The sequence below is a fragment of the Aquarana catesbeiana genome, linkage group LG06, assembly GCF_042186555.1.
Source record: "Aquarana catesbeiana isolate 2022-GZ linkage group LG06, ASM4218655v1, whole genome shotgun sequence".
Taxonomy (NCBI): domain Eukaryota; kingdom Metazoa; phylum Chordata; class Amphibia; order Anura; family Ranidae; genus Aquarana; species Aquarana catesbeiana.
The window spans coordinates 394,943,565-394,968,601 of record NC_133329.1 but is presented as its reverse complement, the minus strand read 5'-3'; the positions used below and the strand labels follow the sequence as shown (position 1 = coordinate 394,968,601).

General features: G+C 41.3%; 1 protein-coding gene across 1 annotated transcript in view; it reads left to right on the top strand.

Moving 5' to 3' along the window:
- The window catches only part of LOC141147221 (probable hydrolase PNKD), a 149,653-nt gene that overhangs the window by 69,721 nt on the left and 54,895 nt on the right, over positions 1 to 25,037 (top strand). Inside the window, exons 2-3 of the mRNA XM_073634383.1 lie at positions 4,228 to 4,343; positions 20,526 to 20,638. Coding sequence (XP_073490484.1) covers positions 4,228 to 4,343; positions 20,526 to 20,638 — 229 coding nt within the window. The remainder of the gene's footprint in view (positions 1 to 4,227; positions 4,344 to 20,525; positions 20,639 to 25,037) is intronic.

The following is a 25,037-nucleotide window of genomic DNA, read 5'->3' as shown; positions in this document are numbered from 1 at the left end:
CATGTTTTCACAATTCAGTTCAGTGGCTGCCCCACGCGTGTAAAATGCGCAAAAATGAGTGCAGGCGCGGCTTTAAAATCGTGCCGCACCCAACCACATGGTACTGGAATAGGATGCATTTTTGTGGCTGCGTATGCATGTGCCTTTGTCACATGTGTTGGGCATTAAGAAGTAATGGCACCATCGTAGGACTGCAAAAAGGAGGGCAGCGCGTTTTTGTGCTTTGTGCGCAATTTCCTGTGCGTTCCCGCAACGCACTATTGTGATGAAAGCCTGAAGGTAGATTTTAGACGTGCATTTAAATCTCCCTTTCCTCTGAAGCCCAATCTGCATTTTGGATCACACTTCAGAGGCTACTGACAGGCGGTGAGGAAGTAATGTGACACCTTGTCACCGCCTTTATTTTTAACCCCGTTTTTGCCGACAAAACGCGCTGGTTGTGGGGCGTTTGCGATGTTTCTCCCATTTTTGCTTGAGTGTGGTATTTGGCGGGCTTGTTGTCTGACGATCGATGCTTGTCGGGTAAACTTTGCTGCGGATGCAAAGCATCATGACCGCGGCATGTAAGCACCCTCCCCATCTGCTGCCTATTACAGTTTAGGGGGGGCAACCACACATTTCTGACGCCCCCCTCCAACCACACGTCTAATTGAAGCCTTAGGCCGCTTTCAGATTTTGGAGTTGTGGGCAGAATTGTGGCAATTCTGCCCACAATCCCAAAATGCACGATGCACTTTTTGGGCAGTGGCGGTCGATGTAAATTTCTTTTTTTTTTGGTGGGGGGGCGGCAAGCGGTATAAAACCCTCCCCGGTAGGTCCCACTTACCCCATCACCGGTGGCTTCCCGTTCTCCTGCCCCTCCACGGGCCATCGTGGCAACGGCAGCTTCAGTTTCCTACCTCCTCCTCTGGCGGCCAATCGGAAAACTTCTCTTTCGATCAGTTGGAAAACTGGTCTCACACCTGCTTCTGATTGGCCGGATTGAGGATCAGTGTTTCAACAGCAAGTATTTATTCACTGTTGTAATACACCTGGGTGATAGTGGAGCTCACTCTCTGCGACCTGAGCCCACCCTATTTTGATGCCTAGTAGAGCCTCTGGCTCTAATCGGGTGCTTCCAAAAAAAATAAATCCCTGGCCAATGTAATTCATGCGCCCCAGGTGCCCTGAAGGGGGGCCAGATACATGAATAGGGGGTGGCCGCGGCGGCCATGAATCTATCCATTGCATATAGGGGGTGGCGTGGAGAGAGGGGGCGGAGCCCGGGCTCGCCCCTAATGGACGGGCCGCCACTGGTTTGGGTGCCCCTAGTCTTTAATGAAATCCCAAATACAAGGCATTGCGGCATAACGAGCGGTTTAAAAAATCGCTACGCTTGTGCCCAAAAAAAAAAGAAGCAGGCACTTCTTTTTTGGGGCGACAAACGCACACAGGGCAGCCCACGTAGTGAATGCGGTGACCTGGGTGCGACAAGTGAAAGTGCGTGCGAAATGCTCGCCCAAAATTTGCACGCAGGAACGCTTATTCCTCCTATGCAGAGAGTTCATTCGCGCTTGTGTGACTCCATAATCATGCAAATTGATTTTGATTTTTTTTTTTTGTTGTGATTTTTGATGTGACTTTGGATGAGTGCGACTTTGGCCAATGTGATTGTTTTGTTCTCTACAAAGGCGCACCGCAAGTCACATGTATATATCATGCAGGTGCGACTTTTGAGGCTTTACATATAAAGTCGCATGTAAGTCGGACCAAAGTAGTGCAGGAACAAAGTCACACAGATATGAATGGTACTCATTGGGAAACATGAGGTGCAACTTGTTATGTGACTTTGGGGTCCAAAATCGCATGACAAGTCGCACAGGTGTGAGCGGTGCCTTAGTGACGCCTTTTCTGTCCTTGTTGCAATATGTTGCATATTTTTGTGTTTTTTTTAGATACATTTTTTACTTTCCTTCTTTCCTCATTGCTACATTGTAGTTTGGTAATTGTGGTTGATGCAGCTGTAAAGGCACTACAGGTCCCAGAATGCTTTGCTGGGAGTTGTAGTCCTATTTGGGAGGAGTTTTTAGTCTTCCAGCAGCTGCTGAGTTCAGTTTTTTTTTTTTCTTTTGCTGATGAAATATCGGGTTCTGCTGACCCACATACAACGGGTGGTGGTGGAAGGAAAAGCTGGCACTCGCTCCCTCGCTGATTTTCCAGAACGCGCGGCATTGTGCTGCGGTGTGGGAAAAGCGCTGTCTCCCTTTCTTTCTTTTTTTTTTTTTCTCCTCCCTCTGGGTCAAACAATTGAACAATCGCGAACACAATGTCCTCACATCTCTGCCGACAATGAAACATTGTGCGCTCAGCCCCGTCCCTTTTTCCCCCCCGGAGGATGCAGCCACAACATGTAGTAAAATCCGTAGTTCCTCTCCTACGTAATGTGACCGAGGAAGACGGGCGAGGGCGGACCCGGGTGACAGCGAGGATTACTTCACATGCTGGAGATGTAAACGCGGTTTAATGATGTGACCAATTCATACTGACATGTATTCAGTTCAGCGGAACGCAAAGTGCGCTGGCCTCTAGCCACCAGTCACAATTCATTTTTCAGGGATCTGACCGCCGCAAACTGAAATTTGATTGGTCGTCAGCCGTTGCTGCACTTAAAGCTGAACTCCAGGCAGATATAAAAAAGAAAGGCATGAATGCAGCTCAGTAATCATTAACCCCGTCATGCCGAAGGGTAAAACAAATCTTCATGCCCAAGCACAATATTGCAACTTTGACATGCGTCAGTAAAACCGTACATATCATCGCAACTACTTTGTGTATCCAGGTGGATTATACCGTGTGTTTTTTGTTTTGTTTTTTTTAGGCCAAATTGGGCTTTCATTTGGTGGTAAATGGTAATTGATATCTCCTGAAATTTTTATAATACATGTGATATCGCTGAAATCATCAGGAGCGGGAGATTTTATTTTGGGTTGCTTTTAGGTGGTAGGCTAGGGTAGTAACAAATAATACAGCTAAAATTAAATAAAGAAAATAATATTAAATATATATATATATATATATATATAATATATATATATTATATATATATATATATATATATATATATATATATATATATATATATATATATATATTTATTATTATTATTTATTATTATTATATTTTTTATTTTTTTTTTAAATTTATATATTATATTTATTATTATTTTTATTTATTATTAATTTTTATTTATATATTATATTTATAATATAAATAAAAAATAATAAATATATAAATCAAAATTAATATTTATTATTATTAATAATATATATATATATATATATATATATATATATAATATATTATATATATATATATATATATATATATATATATATATATATATATATATATATATATATATTATTATTTTTTTTTTTTTTTTAATTTATATATTCTATTTATTTTTAGCTGTATTTGTTACTACCCTAGCCTACCACCTAAAAGCAACCCAAAATGAAATCTCCCGCTCCTGATGATAGCAGTGATACCACATATGTGTATGTTAGTTGTTTTGCATCCATAGTACAGCCCAGAAACAATAGTGCGCTGTGTTTTTTTTTGTTTCTTTTGTTTGTTTTTGTCCTACCTAAAATACACTGACACTGATGTTTTAATGATGATAATTAAAAGAAAAAAAAAAAAAAACCTGCCCGAAATACTGACCTTGACCTTTGACCCTTACTTGGTCCAAACACTAGATCTAGGTAGATCTAGGTATTTTTTTTACATTCTTTATTTTATTTTATTTTTTACACACACCTTTTTTTTTTTTTTTTTTCCCCTCTCTGCTCTAGATAAACAGGGGGACGGGCCTCTGTGGCTGACCATAAGCTTTGCTGGTTGGAGAGCTATAACTCTAAATTGGCAAGAAGCATGTGAGACCTTCACAGAGAGACCACTGCTTCCATTCCAAAAAAAGTTCCCTTCCCTGAAGCATGCTGGCAGGGCATGGGCTTATTTGCTCTGTAGCTGCTTTGGAAAGAAAACAACCTGTACCACTTTCCACACCTTTTTTTTATTTTGATGGACCTCTAATGTGTTTAGTGGGTTTCAATTGAAAGCTTTTAGTTTCTTTATACCCTCCGCCAGTACATCACATAACCTCTAGCATCCTATGATATAAGGTGACGTAGTCTTGTTGAGAAGCAAATGGGCACTTTGGTAATGAAATGTTTTTTCTTTCTCCAGGTACGGTCTGTACACCCGGACCCGACTCGGCTACTGGTTCTACAAGAGGCAGCTGAAGAAAGCACGGGAGCGTTATCCGCATGGACACTCTTCCACGCAGGCCATCGTCTTCAGCGGTATGATGTCCTAGATGAACACTGCTAATTGCTTTTTTAAAGATATAATTTTTTTTTTTTTTTTTTTAAGACCTGCACGGTAAAGGCATAATGTGCTAGTATGCATTGCTTACTAGCACATTATGTGAATCTTGCCTTAAAACAAAGAATTCCAGTGATGCAATGTCATCGCTGGAGGCCACTTCCATCTTCACCCATCTTGCTTCCAGGTCTGCAGACTCTGGCTGTGTGACTGGCCGTAGTCGCAATGACGTCACTCCCACGCATGCGCGGGGGGAGCCGTCATTTACGGCACAGGATTCTGAAGGAAGGGCCCGGGTGGCCTTGCCTTCAGAGCGCATGGGCCGAAGACGTAATCAGCTGCATATATAGTAAATGTCTCCTAAACCATGCATGTACAAGTACAAGACTGAGGTTTACAACCACTTTAAAGTGGTTGTAAACCCTTACATATACCTAGTGAAGTTCCTAGCCACAGATCCTCCTACATAAGTTGTGCCTGATTATCTACAGCCCTCTCTTCACTACAGCAGTTTGATACAGCTGGTCTGAGCTTTCAGAAAGAAGGGGGTAGGGAGCTGCAGAGTTACTCTGCAAAGCTCAGTAAGAGCTGATTGGAGGGAAGGGACCCCCCCCCCCCCCCCCCATTCCACCTCTGCTCTCAGTGCATACGAACAGGGCTGAGGCTGTAAATAACAGGTTGTTTGCTGGAGCCCCCTCTCCTGTCACCATTTTCTCTTGGTGTCAGAAGTGACTCTTACGATCAGAGGAAGGAGGCAGCAGACAGAAATGGCACTTGGTGCTCTGGATTGAGACAAGTACACACTATAGAGGGATAGGCTGTGTTCATATTTACAACCACTTTAAAGCTCAACTCCTGTCCTATTATTTTCTTCATTTTGGACAGAGTGGGTTAAAGGTAAAAGTTTCTGCCTGTGATTCAGCTGGGGAGCGATTCCTTACTTTACAGTCTCTGGGACACCTGTATAGGATGTGGGGGGGACAGTAAGGCACAGACTTCAATAAATACACTGCCAGAAGATCCAACCCATTCCTACTCTACTCAAAATGTTTTTTGTATTTGTCACTATTGGAGATTTTACATGCCTTCCTGTCCTGATAAAAAAGTATACCTTCCTATCGATTTACTAATGCTAGCAGCATGAGGACTAAAAATATTCAGTATTGATTGAGTGAAGTTCCACTTTAATATACCTGGGTCCTTCGCCCCCCCCGGTAAAGCATTTGTTACCCGAACATTTCAAATTCCTGATATGTGCCTGCTGTACAATGTACTTGTATGAGAAAGTGTCCTGTTCTCTTTGTATTGCTTGGTTTGTGTGGATCCCTGGTGTTCCCTCTAGTCCCCCCTGCTTTCCTATTAAAAAATGACCACACTAAGCAGGAGAGCACAGTGTGGTCAGTTCTCTTGCTGTGCTGGGAATTCGGTCTGCTCTCCTCCAATGATCAGACTTGTCCCAACACGCCTTCGCTGCACAGCCATTCACTGGCAAGCTCACAGCTCTTATGCAGCTGAGAACAGAGGGAATGTGATTACTTATATATAAAAAATGTATTATAAAATATATATATATATATATATATATATATATATATATATATATATATATATATATATATATATATATATATATATATATATATATATATATATATATATATATATATATATATATATATATATATATATATATTTTTTTTTTTTTTTTTTATATATATGTATTTTTATACAGAAATGTTTTGCCTGTCATTTCTATCTTAAACTTATACCTAGTGAAGTTCCTAGCCTCAGGTGATTCACAGATCCTCCTACATAAGTTGTGCTGTAGATTCCTAAGATTCCTGTGAATGAATACACTACAAGTACTGTCTGCCACTGTGGCTGTAGTTTTAATGGACTGCAGGGGGCACTGGTGAGCCACTGACGTGTACTTCAGCTTTCAAACAGCGCAGATGTGCAGGCTGAAATCTGGAGGGCATGTCTGCAGGAGCTTGGCATTGCACCAGTTATCTGCTGATCTCAGGAGCAATGCTTTCCAGGTTCTTGCAGATAAATTCCCTCTAAATGTATTGAGTTGCTGCCATGTGATTGGCTGATTAGCAATTTGTGTTACCAAGCAATTGAACAGGTATAACTAATAAAGTGGCCGGTGTATGTATAGATAGATTCTCACAAAAGTGAGTACACCCCTCAGTCACATTTTTGTAAATATCTTATTCTATCTTTTCATGTGACAACACTGAAGAAATGACACTTTGCTACAATGTAAAGTAGTGAGTGTACAGCTTGTATAACAGTGTAAATTTGCTGTCCCCTCAAAATAACTCAACACACAGCCATTAATGTCTAAACCGCTGGCAACAAAAGTGAGTACACCCCTAAGGGAAAATGTCCAAATTAGGCCCAAAGTGTCAATATTTTGTGTGGCCACCATTATTTTCCAGCACTGCCTTAACCCTCTTGGGCATGGAGTTCACCAGAGCTTCACAGGTTGCCACTGGAGTCCTCTTCCACTCCTCCATGATGACATCACAGAGCTGGTGGATGTTAGAGACCTTGCGCTCCTCCACCTTCCCTTTGAGGATGTCCCACAGATGCTCAATAGGGTTTAGGTCTGGAGACATGCTTGGCCAATCCATCACCTTTACCCTCTTCAGCAAGGCAGTGGTCGTCTTGGAGGTGTGTTTGCGGTCGGTATCGTGTTGGAATACTGCCCTGCGGCCCAGTCTCTGAAGGGAGGAGATCATGTTCTACTTCACTTCACAGTACATGTTGGCATTCATGGTTCCCTCAATGAACTATAGCTCCCCAGTCCTGGCAGCACTCATGCAGCCCCAGACCATGACACTCCCACCACCATGCTTGACTGTAGACAAGACACACTTCTCTTTGTTCTCCTCACCTGGTTGCCTCCACACACGCTTGTCACCATCTGAACCAAATACGTTTATCTTGGTCTCATCAGACCACAGGACATGGTTCCAGTAATCCATGTCCTTAGTCTTCTTGTCTTCAGCAAACTGTTTGTGGGGTTTCTTGTGCATAATCTTTAGAAGAGGCTTCCTTCTGGGACGACAGCCATGCAGATCAATTTGATGCAGTGTGCGGCGTATGGTCTGAGCACTGACAGGCTGACCCCCCCCACCCCTTCAACCTCTGCAGCAATGCTGGCAGCACTCATACGTCTATTTCCCAAAGACAACCTCTGGATATGACGCTGAGCATGTGCGCTCAACTTCTTTGGTCGACCATGGTGAGGCCTGTTCTGAGTGGAATCTGTCCTGGTGTCCTGTATGGTCTTGGCTACCGTGCTGCAGCTCAGTTTCAGGGTCTTGGCAATCTTCTTATAGCCTAGGTCAGTGATGGCGAACCTTGGCACTCCAGCTGTTTTGGAACTACATTTCCCATGATGCTCAACTACACTGCAGAGTGCAAGAGCATCATGGGAAATGTAGGTCAAAAACATCTGGAGTGCCAAGGTTCGCCATCACTGGCCTAGGCCATCTTTATGTAGAGCAGCAATTCTTTTTTTCAGATCCTCAGAGAGTTCTTTGCCATGAGGTGCCATGTTGAACTTCCAGTGACCAGTATGAGAGAGTGAGAGCGATAACACCAAATTTAACAAACCTGCTCCCCATTCACACCTGAGACCTTGTAACACTAACAAGTCACATGACACCGGGGGGGAGGGAAAATGGCTAATTGGGCCCAATTTTGGACATTTTCACTTAGGGGTGTACTGACTTTTGTTGCCAGCGGTTTAGACATTAATGGCTGTGTGTTGAGTTATTTTGAGGGGACAGCAAATTTACACTGTTATACAAGCTGTACACTCACTACTTTACATTGTAGCAAAGTGTCATTTCTTCAGTGTTGTCACATGAAAAGATAGAAGAAAATATTTACAAAAATGTGAGGGGTGTACCATCAGGAGCGGGAGATTTTATTTTGGGTTGCTTTTAGGTGGTAGGCTAGGGTAACAAAAAATATAATATAGTAAAATATATATATATATTTTTTATATTTATATTTTTTTTTATATTTTTTTTTATAATATATATTATAAAAAAATCTATATAGTATAAAAAAAAATTATATATACAATATGTAGTATAAAAAAAAAATTATTATATATATATATATATATATATATATATATATATATATATATATATATATATATATATATATATATATATATAATTTTTTTTTTTTTTTTAATATATAATTTTTATAAATATATATAAAATATATAGTATAAAAAAAAGAATTATATATTAAAAAAAAAAAAAATATATATATATATATATATATATATATATATATATATATATATATATATATATATATAAAATTTTTTTAATATATAATTCTTTTTTTTATACTATATATTTTATATATATTTATAAAAATTATATATAAAAAAAAAATATATATATATATAATTTTTTTTTTTTTTTGTTATATATAATTCTTTTTTTTTATACTATATATATTTTTTTATAATATAGTATAATCGCTGTGAATGTATAATATATATGTAAAGCGCTGCGTAAATTGACGGCGCTATATAAGTACCTGAAATAAATAAAAATAAATAGTATAAAAAATATTATATATATATACACTTATAGTGTGTGTATATTATAAACAAAGTATATACTGTATGGTTCCCTATAGCCATTGTGAAAAGGACACTTGGAGTACAAAGTTCTGGTAATAGAGCGGAAGCGTGAAAAGTGCCGAGTCATGTTGCATTGCAAAAGTTTGAACTGTGGTGCGATTGGCAGAGCAGGCAGCGTGTTCTGAGTAAGGCGAGGAGCGCACGATGTATTGGGTTGCCCAATGGAATCCATGTACTAGGAGGAGGAAAACATCTGCATGTGTAACATTTGTATTTGTTGAAACCCGAGAGTTTTCAGTGGCTGATGATTAACCGAAGAGCGAGATAACGATCAGAGAATTGAGAGGGCAAACGCAACACACTCAGCACGAGAAAACATAAACCACTTATTTATTATCAGGAAGAAATAAAATGTACCCTTGGGAAGTCGATTAGAATTTTGTTTAAATTAGTTTTTTTTTTTTTTTTTTTTTTTTTTTTTTTAAATAATAACATTCATTACATGCTGCATGCACCCAACCACTGCCAAGGCAATAGGGTAAGTAGGAAAAGGAGTATTTCATCAACCGACACCAATGTTCATTGTAGAACCAGAAGCCCCAATTCATGCCCGAGCATTTTGTCACACCGTTCCTGAAGGCTGAAGATTAAAGTGGTTCTAAAGGTAGAATTGTTGTTTACCTTTAAAGCGGCTGTAAAAAAACAAAAACAAAAAAACACCTGCAAGGCAATGGCATAATGTGCTAGTATGCATCACATACTAGCACATTATGGAATACTCGCCTTGGAAAAAGCCCTCCAGAGCTGTACTGTCACCGCTGAGAGGGCTTCCATCTCCCCCCAGGCTTTCTTCCGGGTTCACGCACTCTGGCTATGTGATTGGCAAGAGCCGCGATGACGTCACTCGCCCTCCCCTCAGATGCGCACAGGAGCCCTCGGTTTCCGGCACGAACCCACACTGGTGACGTAACTGGCTGCATCCAGGGTGAAGATCTCCTAAATGGTGCACGTTTAGGAGATATTTATTTTACCTACAGGTAATCCTTATTATAGGCTTACCTGTAAGTAGAAATGACCAAGCGGGGTATACTACCGCTTTTAATGCATTTTCTGCATTAGGGTTAAAAAAAAAGTACCCCCCCCCCCCCCCAGACTTGAGCCCAATCTTGATCCAGTGCCATGCCCAAGTGCAGCAGCGCTCCCTCCTCACTGGAGATTAAGGCAGCAGTGGGAGCCATTGGCTCCTGCTGCTGTTGATCATGGCCAGTGAGAAAAGGGCGGGGCCAAGCCGCATTGTGTGTGTCAACAGACGCAGACAGCCTGGTTTGGAACCAAACCCGCTTGAGCAGCAGGGGGGAGGGGCTAGGAGCGCCATTGGGGGACCCCAGACGATGAGGATCAAGGTTGCTTTGTGCAAAACCATTGCACAGAGCAGGTGGAATACATTTTAGGAGTCCCATGATTCTCTATGAGCCTGTTGCATGAAGCTCAAAAGGTTCCTGGGCTTAACTGATGCATAATCTAATCGAATTTAATGGAAACGCCTGAAAATGAGTGTCTACAGACGATTTTCAGGTGCCCCCATTTTAAAGTCTATGGGGCAAAAATGGGCCATTGTGCTGCTGTACTACAAGTCACGTAGACAAAAAGCCTCTAAATCACCTGGCTATGCTCACACTAAAGGTTCTGCTTATAAAAAAAAAGTTTATGTAGGAACAGCACAAATTACTTTTTTTTTTTTTTTTAATGTATTTCCTATGATCATCAGCGCCACCTAGTGGTCATAATATAGTGTTTTCTGATTTTCAGTATTTCAGAATAATACTACATTACAGCCACTAGGTGGAGCTGAAGGTCATAGAAAATTAATTTATGACACATATCCACTCATTAGTTATGACGACACTGCAATTTTTTAGATATTTGTACTTCTTCTTCCTTTTTTTTTTTTTTTTTTTTTTTTGTGAAAGGGGGCTTGGGCTCAGTTTCCTTCTACATGCCAAAGACTTACTGGTACTTTGGGACCTAGAATGTGTGCGCATGTCTAAAAATCCCAACTGCAGACCCTGGTAACACTCTGCCAAAGTGGCTAATGCAACTCTGGGACTCCATTTCATTTCCAACATGGAGTCAGAGAAAAAAAATAAGGTTCCAGGGTTTGAAGTGCACCGAAGATCCCAATCTGGTCATGGTAATCGGATGGATGGGGCTGGAGGATCTCATTATTCAAACCATACAGCTCAATACAGTCCTTTTTGACCCATGGCGGCCCTTGTTTTGGTGCCTGTGTGTATAGAGTGAACACTCAGAAAACCAAGATTTATAGCAAGGAGGTCTTGTGGGTAGTCTACAGTGCACATAAGAAGCCAACAGATGCTTCAGCCTATGGACCCCAAGAATATCCCCCCAAGAATATCTAAAATCACTTTTTCTGAATGGACACTTTTTAAAGATTAACAAAACTTTAGAAAAAGCCAGTGTTAATTTAGTCGACTAAAATGACTAAAACATTTTAGTCGGCGAAATGAATACTATTTTAGTCGACTAAAATACGACTAAAACAATTGAGATGACTAAAATACGACTAAAACAAATGAGATGACTAAAATACGACTAAAACGAAAAGCCATTTTAGTCAAAAGACTAAAATGAGACTAAAACTAAAATGCCATTTTAGTCCTAAGACTAAAATGAACACTGGAAAAAGCCAGGTAGAGGTTAAAAGACTAAACCTCAGTATTAGGAATAAGGAGAGAAGTTGGGACTTTATATGAAGCAAACTGATACATATCATGATATGAACCAATAAGTGTATACATAATTTATTAAGTATTAGAGGCATACAGTACATAATATAATAAAAATTGAATAGAATAACATAGTCGATAATAGGTCACATATATACTCTAAAATACCATCAATAAATATAACATACGGCACTTAGGACAGATAACAAATTGGTAAGCCTATGATATATATGCCAAATTGTAATAATAATATATGAGTGTATAGATGACGAAAAATTGGTTCATATAGGTATTATGATATTAACAAATAAAATGATAGAACATAAAAAAATGTGACGTTGCATCATAGGAAAGCTTTACGCGTTTCGTGGTTAGTATACCACTCATCAGGAGAAAATGCAGAGGTTGGATATATCTAGAAAAAAATACCAAAAGCAAACAAAATATAAAACAAAAAAGGGGAAAGAGGGGGAGCAAAAAAGATCCCAATCACTCTTACCTATTTGTAGTATATGGGTAAAACTGTATATAAAGTGACCATAATGGATTAATGCTAGATAACCAGTATTGCCAGTGGTCTCCCTGCAGCTAATCCTTATATGTTGCTGACATACTATGCTTTGTTCTGCACTCTGTCTCCATGTGGTGGTGGCCATCTTTGGTAGAGGCAGAGCTTCGCTTCTTATCAGAACTGCCCCCTGCTGATGACTGGTGGATCCTCAGGTACAGCTTTCCTCTCCAGCAAAGGAGAACAGTGAGCAGCACAGGAAGTGCTCTGCTATTATTAGAAGGAATCCCATACAAAAACTACATCTGTCGGGGTATTGCTTAAAGAGGAACTGCAGTCTAACATCATTTGTAATAAAAACATCTTTGCCATTCTGAAGCTTCCCTCCAACCACTTTGCAGATTTTATATATACTTTGATTCTGCACTTGCCAAATATGCTGCAGAAATCTCCCTCCACTGAGTCTGGCTGCAACCATTTTAACTGTGGGCAGCTGAAGCTGCTGCCTGTTCGATTCCTGGATTTGCAGAGGCACGCCTCCAGCTCTGCAGCTCTCATTGGCCCTCTTATGACTCATCCCTCCTCCCTTCCTGGCAAACTCTCACAAGAGAGAGAGAGCTGTGCATGATGTCATAAGCCTAGGCTAATGACCAGACAAGAAACAGGAAGTGGGCTGTATAAGGGATTTACTGGCAGAAAAACAATGTTTTACTATCCAAAGTTAAAACAACAACAAGGGCAGAAGATTTAATAGATGGAAAGATGAAAAAATGACTGAAGGTCTGCTTTAACATTTCTGGATGTTTTCATTACACAGAAGATCTTCACTTTTTGACCTTTGGGTCAATTAACGTGAAATGCTCCTGACTGTATTAATGACATTTTTCTATATTTTGGAAACCCCCCGGGTGACATAACCTCCCCCCCCCCCCAAAAAAAAAATCCCGAACAGGTTTATTTCACCTTTTATGCTTTTATAAATTGAAGTGAGAAATCCAGTAGGAAGAGGTTATTCCTCCTTCTCCGGGAGGTGGGTGGAGTTGGGAACTCCAGTACAGAGATTTCTTCAGACATTTGAAAAGCCATTGGGTGTCGGAGTCCCGCTGACGGCCAAGAACTGCAGTCTGTTTTGGCTTTCACCGACCCTTTTATTCTCACCAGCGGTGACAGCTTTTTCCTCTGGATGTTTTTAACCAAAATCTCAGATGATGATATTATGTGGCTGCAGAAGATGTATTTCCTGATCATGTCAAAATGCCCGGACCTGTCGTGTACATAACGACAAGCAGTAAATATTTTGGTCTGGTCCCAAAAATTACTATTTGCAGAAAATAAATGGAATCATCAGTAAATATGAAATATTGAGGTTGATTTACTAAAGGAAAATCTACTGTGCTCTAAATGTAAGGGGAAAGCTCTGCCGATTATTTTATTTTATTTTTTTATCATACAGTCATGTGCAAGCAAAAATGCATTTTTATTTCCTTGCATGTTCCCCTCCGAACCAGAGCAACTGCACTTGTAGTGCAGACTATTTGCCTTTAGTAAATCAACCCCATTGCTTAATACATTTTGTATGTTCATATCCAGCCAGTAGGAGATCTTCACATGTTTACCTGATTCTATCTTCTCTTTTACCTTCTGCTGGAAAAGAGTCTGCTGATTGCAGACCTCAATAGCACAAGCTTAAATGTACACGCAAGTGGGAGAGCAGAGCATTGACCCCATCCCCCCTTCCTTTTGTAAGGCTATGTCTGTGGATTCAATCAGAGACAGGGTGCCTGATGGGAGATGGCTTCAGCTCATTGGCTGCGCTAGGGGGGGTGCGGACTGCACCCGGGTGGCACCCCGCCAGAGGGGTGACACCATCAAATAGGAAGTGATATCCAGCCTTGATGGTGGCGCCTAGAGATGCACTGAAAATTTTGGCGGCCGAAACATATCGACTGAAAATTGTGTTTTTGGCATTTTGCCAATAGATAACAAGGTGCCCGAAAACGATTCTGCTGTGATATTACTACGATATTACTATGCTTTATGGTGTATTTTTCATAGGTGACTTAAATAACGCACCAAAAAATGTAACACGTGCGTTTTATTGATTGGTTCTTGCTGTGGTGTCAGCGCATTTAAACTGGGAGGTGTGTTTTGTTTTTTTTGTTTTGTTTTGTTTTGTTTTTTAAACTGACCAAAAATGCAGCAAGCAAGTTTTTTTTAACACCACAATGGAAGTGCAATGGACCAGTATGAAGAAATAAATAGAATTTAAAGGGATGCATTTTTCTTGAGCCTTTCTTGCGCTAAAAGTGCAGATTTAACGGCTGACAATACATTTCATCTTCATTTAAATTCATGTGGTGTAGTGGGTAGCACTCTCGCCTAGCAGTAAGAAGGGTCGCTGGTTGGAATCCCAACTACGATACTACCTGCCTGGAGTTTGCATGTTCTCCCTGTGCCTGCGTGGGTTTCCTCCCACACTCCAAAGACATGTTGGTAGGTTCGTTGGATCCTGTCTAAATTGTCCCTAGTATGTATGAATGTGAGTTAGGGATCTTAGATTGTAAGCTCCTTGAGGGTAGGGACTGATGTGACTGTACAATGTACATGTAAAGCGCTGCGTAAATTGACGGCGCTATATAAGTACCTGAAATAATAATAATAATGATCTATATAAAAAATTTTGAATGGAATGCAATTCTATATAAAAAATATATATATATTTTAAAAAGTGTCTTCTCGGTTTTGGCCAAGTGCATCCTGAATTTTCGGTTTCGGCACCAAAATTTCCATTCAGTGCACCTCTGGTGTCCACCCCTGTCTGTGCCGGGCCGAAACTAGCCTGAGGCAGGTTAGCCGGGAGAGAGCCCAATTGGTGGTGGTGGTGGTGGGGGGGGGGGGGGGGTGTGACGCCATGTTTTATCGCATTAGGTGGCGCCACTGCTTCAGCTGAGCTCTTCGAGATCCTTTTTTGTTTTACTAGCAAACATTTTGGCACATGAAAGAGTAAAAAAAGAAAAACATTAAAAAAAAAAAAATCCACTTACTGATATTTTATACATAGTTACATTGGTCTAGCCTGGAGAGAGAGAGAGAGAGATCTCTCTATGATGTCCCTGGAACAAACACCGCATCTTCAGTGATCTCCACTTGGTTCCAGGCCCCGGCACCTAATGGATGCCCTGCTGCAATCTGAACACAGGAAGTTTGCTCAATGCAGGCGCCATTCAGAGAATGCTTTGCATTTAATGCAAAGCATTCTCTGAATGGCGCCTGTGCTAATTGGCCAACCTCCTGTGTTCAGATTGCAGCAGGGCAGCACAGGACCTGGAAGCTTGTGGAGATCACTGGAATGCCGGTGCCTACTACAGTGATTTTACATTTTCTACAGGAATCCCACAGGTATGGTATATGCATAGTTAAAGTGGTCCAAGCTGGAGCATGTAACTTAAAATATCCACAAGTGGAATTCTTCTTTAAAGCCATTTATTCACCTAGGAAAATTAATATTGACCCCTAACTGCAGTTTACAGCATGCACAGTTGGACTTCTCCGTGCTAATGTTGGGTCTCTGAGCAGGGACATTATGAGATGAATAGTGAACTTAGGAAATGCTTCCACAGAAATGAAAGGAGGTTGGGTGAAAGGTTAACGGGAAAGTGCCCAGCTTGGGCTCAGATACTTACGATGAATTTCTAAAGAACTAGGATACAATATTTCCACCCTGTTCCTAGATTACCCAGCTTTAAAATAGATCTAAAACCAAGATTTCGGTTCTGTAGAAATGGGATATTTGAAAAAAGACTCTCCAAATGAAGGAAATGCCCCACAATTGTCACTAAACTATGTGTTCCTATTGGTAGATTTCCCTTCTATTCTAGTTCTGGTGACAACTGAAAATTTGGGATTTTTCCCTCTTCCAGTCCCTTTTTGATCAGAGGGTCTAAAGCAGGGGTCTCAAACTGGCGGCCCTCCAGCTGTTGCTGAAACTACAAGTCCCATGAGGCATTGCAAGGCTGACAGTTACACACTCCCACAGGCAATAGCTGGAGGGCTGCCAGTTTGAGACCCCTGGTCTGAAGCCTGGTACACACTATGAGTTTTTTCCGTCCAACCCAAAGGGCTAAATGGGGGAAAAAAACTGTCAGCTCTGGTCTGAGCCGCTGTACTAACAATCCGGCATTAGTATAGTGATTTCCCCCATCAGAACACTCCAATCAGCACGCTAAGCCTTTGGCTAAGAGTGCCGATCGGGAGCCGGTCGGCTGCTGACTTTCCAGTATGCTCGTCCAACAGAAACCGGCTGGCATACACACGGTCTGAATGTCAGTCGGTTTTTATTGAACCGGCCAATGTTGCCGAGCGTTCGGCCCGTGTGTGCGGGGCTTAACCCCTCACTATTTAAAATGAACAAAAAATGTGCTTCAGTTTACATTTTAACCACTTAATTTACTGTCCCACGTACATTTACTCTGCGGCAGGGCAGCCGCTCTGTGCCAGATCACGTACCTAGTACGTGATCTAACACTTCCGGGTCTGGGGCACGTGCCGCCGGCGACCCGTCACACCTGTTCAATCACAGTGGGAGCCAATCAGCGGGTCCTGCAGACTCTGTCCGCCGGGACACAAGCAGAAAGGAAGTCTGCCTATGTCAACAAGGCAGATTGTCGTTCGGTCAGTGGAGAAGGTAGTGATCCTGTGTTTCTGCAAAGCAGGAACACGGATCTTTGCCTTCCCCTAGTCAAAGCACCTCCCCCACGGTGAGTAAACACAACCTAGGCATACATTTAACCCTTTGATCGCCTCTGATGTTAACCTCTTCCCTGCTAGTGTCATTAGTACAGTGACAGTGTATATTTTAGCACTGATCACTGTATTGGTGTCACTGGTCCCCAAAAAGTGTCAGGTGTCCGATTTGTCCGCCGCAATATGACAGTCCCGCTATAAGTTGCTAATTGCCACTATTAATAGTAATAAAAAATAAAAAAAAGATTATCCCATGGCTTTTGCGCAAACAAATCAATAGATGCTTATTGGGATTTTTTTTTTTTTTTTATCAAAAATATGTAGCTGAATACATATTTGCCTAAATTGATGAAGAAATTTGATATTTTGCTTTTTTTTTATTGGATATGTTTTATGGCACAAAGTAAATATTATTTTTTTTTTTTTTTTCAACACTTTTGGTCTTTTTTTTTTTTTTTTTTTGTAGTGCAAAAAATAAACGCAGAGGTGATCAAATGCCACCAAAAGAAAGCTCTATTTTGTGGGGAAAAAAGGACAAAAAAGTTGTTTGGGTACAGCGTCGCACAACTGCGCAATTGCCAGTTAAAGTAATGCAGCGCCGAATCACAAAAAAGTCAGGAAGGGGGGTAAACCTTCTGGAAGTTAAGTGGTTAATCTTATTCTGAGATGACACTCCACCATAAAATGTATGGCCTTGGGAGATCTTCATTGGGAGATTGACTCCTTCTCTATGAGGAATAAACCAGTTCCTCATTTCTTCTACTAGACCTTTTCTAATATTCTCCAATCTGAGATCATTAACTCTAAATATTCCCGCTTTTCCCCGGTTCTTCATTTTTTTTTTTTTTTCTTTTTCTTCTTCCCTTTCCTTTTTTCCTTTTTTTTTTTTTTTTTTTTTTTTATCTACAGTAAGTGCGCCGCAAGGTCAACAACTTCCCCAAAGCAAATATTGGATCTTCCATTATTAGATTTTCTAAGTGTAGAATTGTTGGCGTTCTAGCTGGATTAGCTGGACAACATGCCAGTTTCTTATCATTTGACTTTGTTCTACATTTCCTGCATGCTTTATTTGTATTGGTCTCCTGAAAAACTTTTAAATAAAGATATTGAAATGGAAAGTGGGGCAAAAAGGAAATAGTCCAAACCCTGGCTCACTAAACCTGGTATGCACTATTATGTTACTCGCATGGCAAAGGGGTCTTGGTGTCCTTCAGAGCAGGAGGGCTGATTTGAAATTGGTTCCCCTTTTAAAATGGTAGCCCCCTCAATGTACCGGTGCCTGGTGCTGACTGGAGCATGAGGGTCTTTGGGATGTCTGGGGCCCAGAAGGAGGGTCAGTATTGAGGGGGCTTTGACCTGTCGATTCCACATAGGATATGAGGCCACAACAGAAGGGGGCTGGCAGGATAAACCAAGAAGAAAAGACAATAATTGCAAATATGCAACAGCCCCTTTTCCCTTTTCCTGGTGCCAAATAGTGTGTGTGGTCAGGGCACAGAACTGCTCGGGAACGCCTATTGCGCGGCGGGTGGGGGGCCGTAGGGCTCGGGAGCGCCTATTGCGCTGGGGGGGGTTAGGGCTCGGGAGTGCCTATTGTGCGGGGGGGCATAGGGCTCAGGAGTGCCTATTGTGCGGCGGGCGTAGGGCTTGGGAGCGCCTATTGCGCTGGGGGGGGGGGGCGCAGGGCTCGGGAGCGCTTATTGCACGGGGGGCGGCGCAGGGTTCGGGAGCACCTTTTGCACGGGGGGGTCACAGGGCTCGGGAGCGCCTTTTGCACGGGGGGGTCGCAGGGCTTGGGATCACCTATTGCATGGGGGGGTGGCGCAGGGCTCGGGAGCGCCTATTGCACGGGGGGCGGCGCAGGGTTTGGGAGCGCCTATTGGCCGGGGGCCGGCGCAGGGTTCGGGAGCGCCTATTGCACGGGGGGGCTGCGCAGGGCTTTGGAGCGCCTATTGCGCAGGGGGAGGGGGCGCGGCGCAGGGGGAGGGAGCACCTATTGCACAGGGGGGGGGGGGCGCAGGGCTCGGGAGCACCTATTGCACGGGGGGCAGGGCTTGGTAGCACCTATTGCACAGAGGGGTGCAGGGCGGGGGGGGGGGGACACAGGGCTCGGGAGCGTCTATTGCATGGGGGGGTACAGTAAACACAAGCTGGTGGAGGAAGTTTTCTGTATTCCACACTTCATCTGCCGGCTTCTATGTTTACCACTGACAGCATGCCTCCTCAATTGGCTCAGGATCACTGCGCCGCCCCAGCCTCACTGCTCCTGCGCTCTGATAGATATACTGTAGATATAGAATATATATAATTTTATATGTATATTTAATAAAGCATAACCTTTTTGTTTAAGGGAATTTTGCCTGGAGTTCCACTTTCACTACTTTATAAAACTGACATTAACTTGTATTTTAAGTGTAAAAGGAACTTTTGGGGCGTTTTTTACTTTTTTTAGTAGGGCGGACTCTAATGACAGTCTTTAGTGAATTCCATTTGTATGACTAAAGTGTACCTGTCACTGGATCACAATAGAACCATTTATTTTCTCACCTTATACAATGCCAGATGATTCACCAGATGCCAGTAATGGGCCACAACGGTGTCATTACAGCTCAACATAGACATAAGAAAAATCTTTCATTTCCAAACTTCTACATGAGCGCTTAACCTGATGTGAAGGAGGGCGACAGGAGGGATGTAAATGAATGGATTTTTTTTTTCTTTTTGTCTTTTTTTTTTAATTAGTATTCATTAATCTGAACTCCAGGGGAATGGCTCAATACAAAGCACAATATTCATGGTCTTATCTGCCAAAGAACTTGTAATTCTGTGCAGCCACTTTTGTAATTCATACAACTCTGCTAGACGGCACAGCCAGAGGAGGGTGACACCACCTATACAGTGGAGTCACCTCCCCGCCCACAGCCTTCTGATTGGATAATAAAAGCGCTCTTCAGTTCTTCAAACCTGTACACTCTGTTCTCTCCTTCTGTTGTCTTGTTAACACAAATGGGGGCCTCACTTGTTCCTAAGGCTATCCTTCTCTCTTCCCGTCAGGGGAAGCGAGGGTGCCCATTATAGAGTAGGCTGGGGTGTTTGTGCTAGGTGTAAAAAAAAAAAAAAAATGTAATTTTTTTGCATTGCATTTTCTTAAATATCTGATTTTACGGTCTAATCTAGCCCTTTTGTGCCTCCATGGTGTTCGCCTATTACTGCGGTAGAATTGGGCGATTTTTGGTTTAGAAAAACAGTTGTGCGTTCACCTTTTTATCGGGCCATCGCTGAAGGCGGTACCGTACTCGCAACTGAACCTCCTTACAGCTACCATGAACAAAGTGGGTGGGGCTTAATTATATAGGGAGGGGCTTGGTGGTACAGACATTTGGGTTCAGTTGGTATTTGTGTGGGGCCAAGCATCACCCCAATAATCCTACCCTAAAATATTCATAATAACTACAATCAAGGTCATTTTCTATTGTGGTTTCCATTCAACGTATATTCTATTTATGTTATGTCTTTTTTAAATTTTTTTTTTTTTAAGGTGTGAAAGTGGTTCCCATCCCCGTCCTGTCCGATAACTACAGCTACCTTGTCATTGACACTACGTCCAGCCAGGCAGTGGCAGTGGACCCCTCAGACCCCGTTGCTGTACAGGTAAGTCATAAAACACTCTTCGCATTACAATTGTAGTAGATGCAGCAAAAAAAAATTAAAAAATAGATATAGATATATAGAGAGAGAGAGAGATTTAGAGAGAGAGAGATTTAGAGAGAGAGAGAGATTTAGAGAGAGAGATTTAGAGAGAGATTTAGAGATTTAGAGAGAGATTTAGAGAGAGAGAGAGATTTAGAGAGAGAGATTTAGAGAGAGAGATTTAGAGAGAGAGATTTAGAGAGAGAGATTTAGAGAGAGAGAGAGATTTAGAGAGAGAGAGAGAGATTTAGAGAGAGAGATTTAGAGAGAGAGAGAGAGATTTAGAGAGAGAGAGAGATTTAGAGAGAGAGATTTAGAGAGAGAGAGAGAGATTTAGAGAGAGAGAGAGATTTAGAGAGAGAGATTTAGAGAGAGAGATTTAGAGAGAGAGATTTAGAGAGAGAGATTTAGAGAGAGAGATTTAGAGAGAGAGATTTAGAGAGAGAGATTTAGAGAGAGAGAGAGAGATTTAGAGAGAGAGAGAGAGATTTAGAGAGAGAGAGATTTAGAGAGAGAGAGATTTAGAGAGAGAGAGAGATTTAGAGAGAGAGAGATTTAGAGAGAGAGAGAGATTTAGAGAGAGAGAGAGATTTAGAGAGAGAGAGAGATTTAGAGAGAGAGAGAGAGAGATTTAGAGAGAGAGAGAGAGAGATTTAGAGAGAGAGAGAGAGAGATTTAGAGAGAGAGATTTAGAGAGAGAGATTTAGAGAGCGAGAGAGAGAGAGAGAGATTTAGAGATTTAGAGAGAGAGGGATTTAGATATATATATATATATCTATATATATATATCTATATATATATAGATATATCTATATATATATAGATATATATATATAGATATATATATATATATCTATATATATATAGATATATATTTAGAGAGATAGATATATATTTAGAGAGATAGATAGATATTTAGAGATATATATATAATAGAGAGAGAGAGATATAGGTATATATATATATATATATATATAGAGAGAGAACTCGATAATATCAATAATTCATATTGATGAGGAAAGTTCCAAGAAAATCCGTTCAGTTCTCGTGTAAAAACTCAAAAATTGATTTAATAATAAAAATAGCAAAATATTACAAAAACAATGTATCAATAATGTATTATATTCTTTAAATGAAGATTAAATCAGATATAGATATAGAGATATAGTTCCTTGGTACACTTAAGGGATACTTTGATATTACAACATATACCAATGACCTTTCTGGTGAGTGCATATTGGTGGAAAGGAAACAGCACTTGAGTCACTTTATGTGGAGGAGCACTTTTTGTCACTTTTTTACCATTATCAAAAGTATTTGGATGCAAAGCAAGGTCTATAAAGACATGGATGAGCGAGTTTGGGGTGGAGGAACTTGACTGGCCTGCACAGAGTCCTGACCTCAATCCGATAGAACACCTTTGGAATAAATTAGAACGGAAACTGCGAGCCAGGCCTTCTCATCCAACATCAGTGCCTGACCTCACAAATGCTCTTCTGGAAGAATGGTCAAACATCCCCATAGACACACTCCTAAACCTTGTGGACGGCCTTCCCAGAAGAGTTGAAGCTGTTATAGCTGCAAAGGGAGGAGCCAACTCAATATTGAACCCTACGGACTAAGACTGGGATGACATTAAAGTTCATGTGTGTGTAAAGCCAGTGTACATTCATTGGATGATCTTTTACACACATTTGATACGTGTTGCACTTTATGGACTTTTTATTGTATGTTAGGATATTTATGTGATGACCACATGTATAATATATGATGTTTTTTGTTTGCACATGGTACTTTATGTTTAAAAGAGAAGTATGAGTTTTTTTTATATATAATTTTTTTTATATTCATACTTACCTAGGTGGATGCAGCATCTGTCCCCCGGCGCCTCCTAAGGCCTCTTTCACATGAGTGGTTGTCCTGCTGCTGTTTAAAATCATGTTTTGTTATTTTGAAATTCCAAGACTTCAGGCACAGCGATCACTTGCAGTTGTACATTGTGATTGGCAGCGTTTACATGCAGCTACGTTAACCACTTCAGCCCCGTGCGATTCGGCACTGCGTCGCTTTAACTGACGATTGGAACTTTCTTTTGGTGGTATTTGATCACCTCTGCGGTTTTTCATTTTTTGCGCTATAAACAAAAAAATAGCGACGATTTTGAAAAAAACACAATATTTTGTACTTTTTGCTATAATAAATATCCCCATTTTTTTCTTTTTAAAGCAAATGTTTAATCAGTTTAGCCCGATATGTATTCTTCTACATATTTTTGGTAAAAAGAAATCACAATAAGCGTATATTGGTTTGCACAAAAGTTATAGCGTCTACAAAATATGGGATAGATTTATAGCGTTTTTATTTTTTTATTTGTATTTTTTTTATCGGGACTGCGATATTATGGCGGACGCGTCGGACACTTTTGACACATTGGGACTTTTGGCATTTATACAGCGATCAGTGCTATAAAAATGCACCGATTACTGTATAAATGACACTGGCAGGGAAGGGGTTAACAGGGGGGGGGGATAAGGGGTTAATTGTGTTCCCTGCCACGTGTTTCTAACTTTCTAACTGTAGGGGGAGGGGAGTGACTGGAGGAAGTGACTGATCGTGGTTAGGAACACACAATCTGTCACTCCTCTCAGAACAGGGAAGTGTGCGTTTTCACACACTTGTCCCTGTTCTGTCTCTCGTGATCGCGACCGGTCACCGCGACCGTCGGCCACGAGCATCGGCACCCCCCGGCTGTGCAGAGATATTGCTACGACGGTTCGCGGGATCGTGCCGACCTGCCTGCAGTAAAATGACGGCGGCTGGTCGGCAAGCGGTTAAGCTGCGGTGGAACTTTCTTGCCACTTCTGATGTGCTTCCTGTTTTTCTTGTTGCTGCTGCTAACCGCAGGAGAAATAGTACACTGCGATTACCTGCGGTTATGTACAGATAGCTACGATTGAAATCGGTCCTGGACGCAGTCAAATTAATTTGTTCTAACTGCACCAAACCCCAATGTAACCAAACCGTCGCTAAACGCAGCGTGTGAATGGGGGCCATAGGAAAGCATTGCGTGAGTTTAGGTGCGGTAGACAACTTCATCCATCTGCAGCTGAAAGCTGAATTCTATCCGCCCGTGTAAAAAGGGGCCTTACACTAAGAACCGAGCGATCGAACACCACTGATCACTCAGTTCTCACAGTGACCGCAACTGTTTTATTTTCACTTCAGCTGTCAGCAATGGTACAAAGCATTGAAAAGTTATTTACAAATGAAATAGATTTTTTATTTTTTTTATTTTGCGCTTTTTCAATGTGAAATGTGTAAATACATGTTAATATATATATGTGTAAAAATATTCACTAACAAAGCAAACAAAAAAAAAGTTTTCATTGTTTATCGTTTTATAAAATAGACGTGAACAAAAAAAAAAAAAAAAAAGCAGGAAAATAATAATTAAATGGAGGAGAATAGGGAGTTAATTAAGGCTGATTAAAGTAAATTAAGGGTTAATAAGGGGTTAAACAGAGGAACATTTGTTCATCCCTTTTGATTTGCAGATGAAGAAACAAAGATACAAAAAGAAACAAAGTTTCTATTAATTTTAGTGTTTCAGGGGCTGAGCAATGTTGTTAAAGTGGGGTTCCACCCAAAAAAAACAAAAATACCTGAAAAATTCTAAAAAAACAAAACAAAAAAACATTTGGATATATTTTTTTTTTTTTACTTGCCTCTAAATGCCTGTTGCTAGGTGGTCCCTCGTAGTCTGTCTCTTCCTTTGCCTGGGCTGGTGACATCACTTCCCCCTCGGCACAGGAAGGGCTCGGCTCTGCTCCCTCCCTCCTGTCAGTCATCTGGGACCCATTACAGGTCCCAGGTGAATTGAGCGGCCAATCGCGGCGCCGCTCGCGCATGCGCAGTGGGTGCCAGGCTGTGAAGCCACAGCCCGGCGCCCACAGTTGCAATGCCGGCGCCGCTGAACGGTGGGGGAGACGAGCGGGGCTTCGATCCCCCCGCATCATTGGACCCAGGGACAGGTAAGTGTCCAATTAAAAGACAGCAGCTGCAGTATTTGTAGCTGCTGACTTTTTTTTTTTTTACTGGACCCCCTGGGTGGAACTCCTCTTTAAGGGTTAATAAGGGGTTAAACAGAGGAACATTTGTTCATCCTTTTTGATTTGCAGATGAAGAAACAGAAAGATACAAAAAGAAACAATGTTTCTATTCATTTTAGTGTTTCAGGGGCTGAGCAATGTTGTTAATAAACATTACCGGCTGCTTTCTTTTTTTTTTTTTTTTACCGGACTTCTTTAACACTTCAGCTGTCAACAGAGGAGACCCACTGACAGCTCAAAGAACCGAGCCT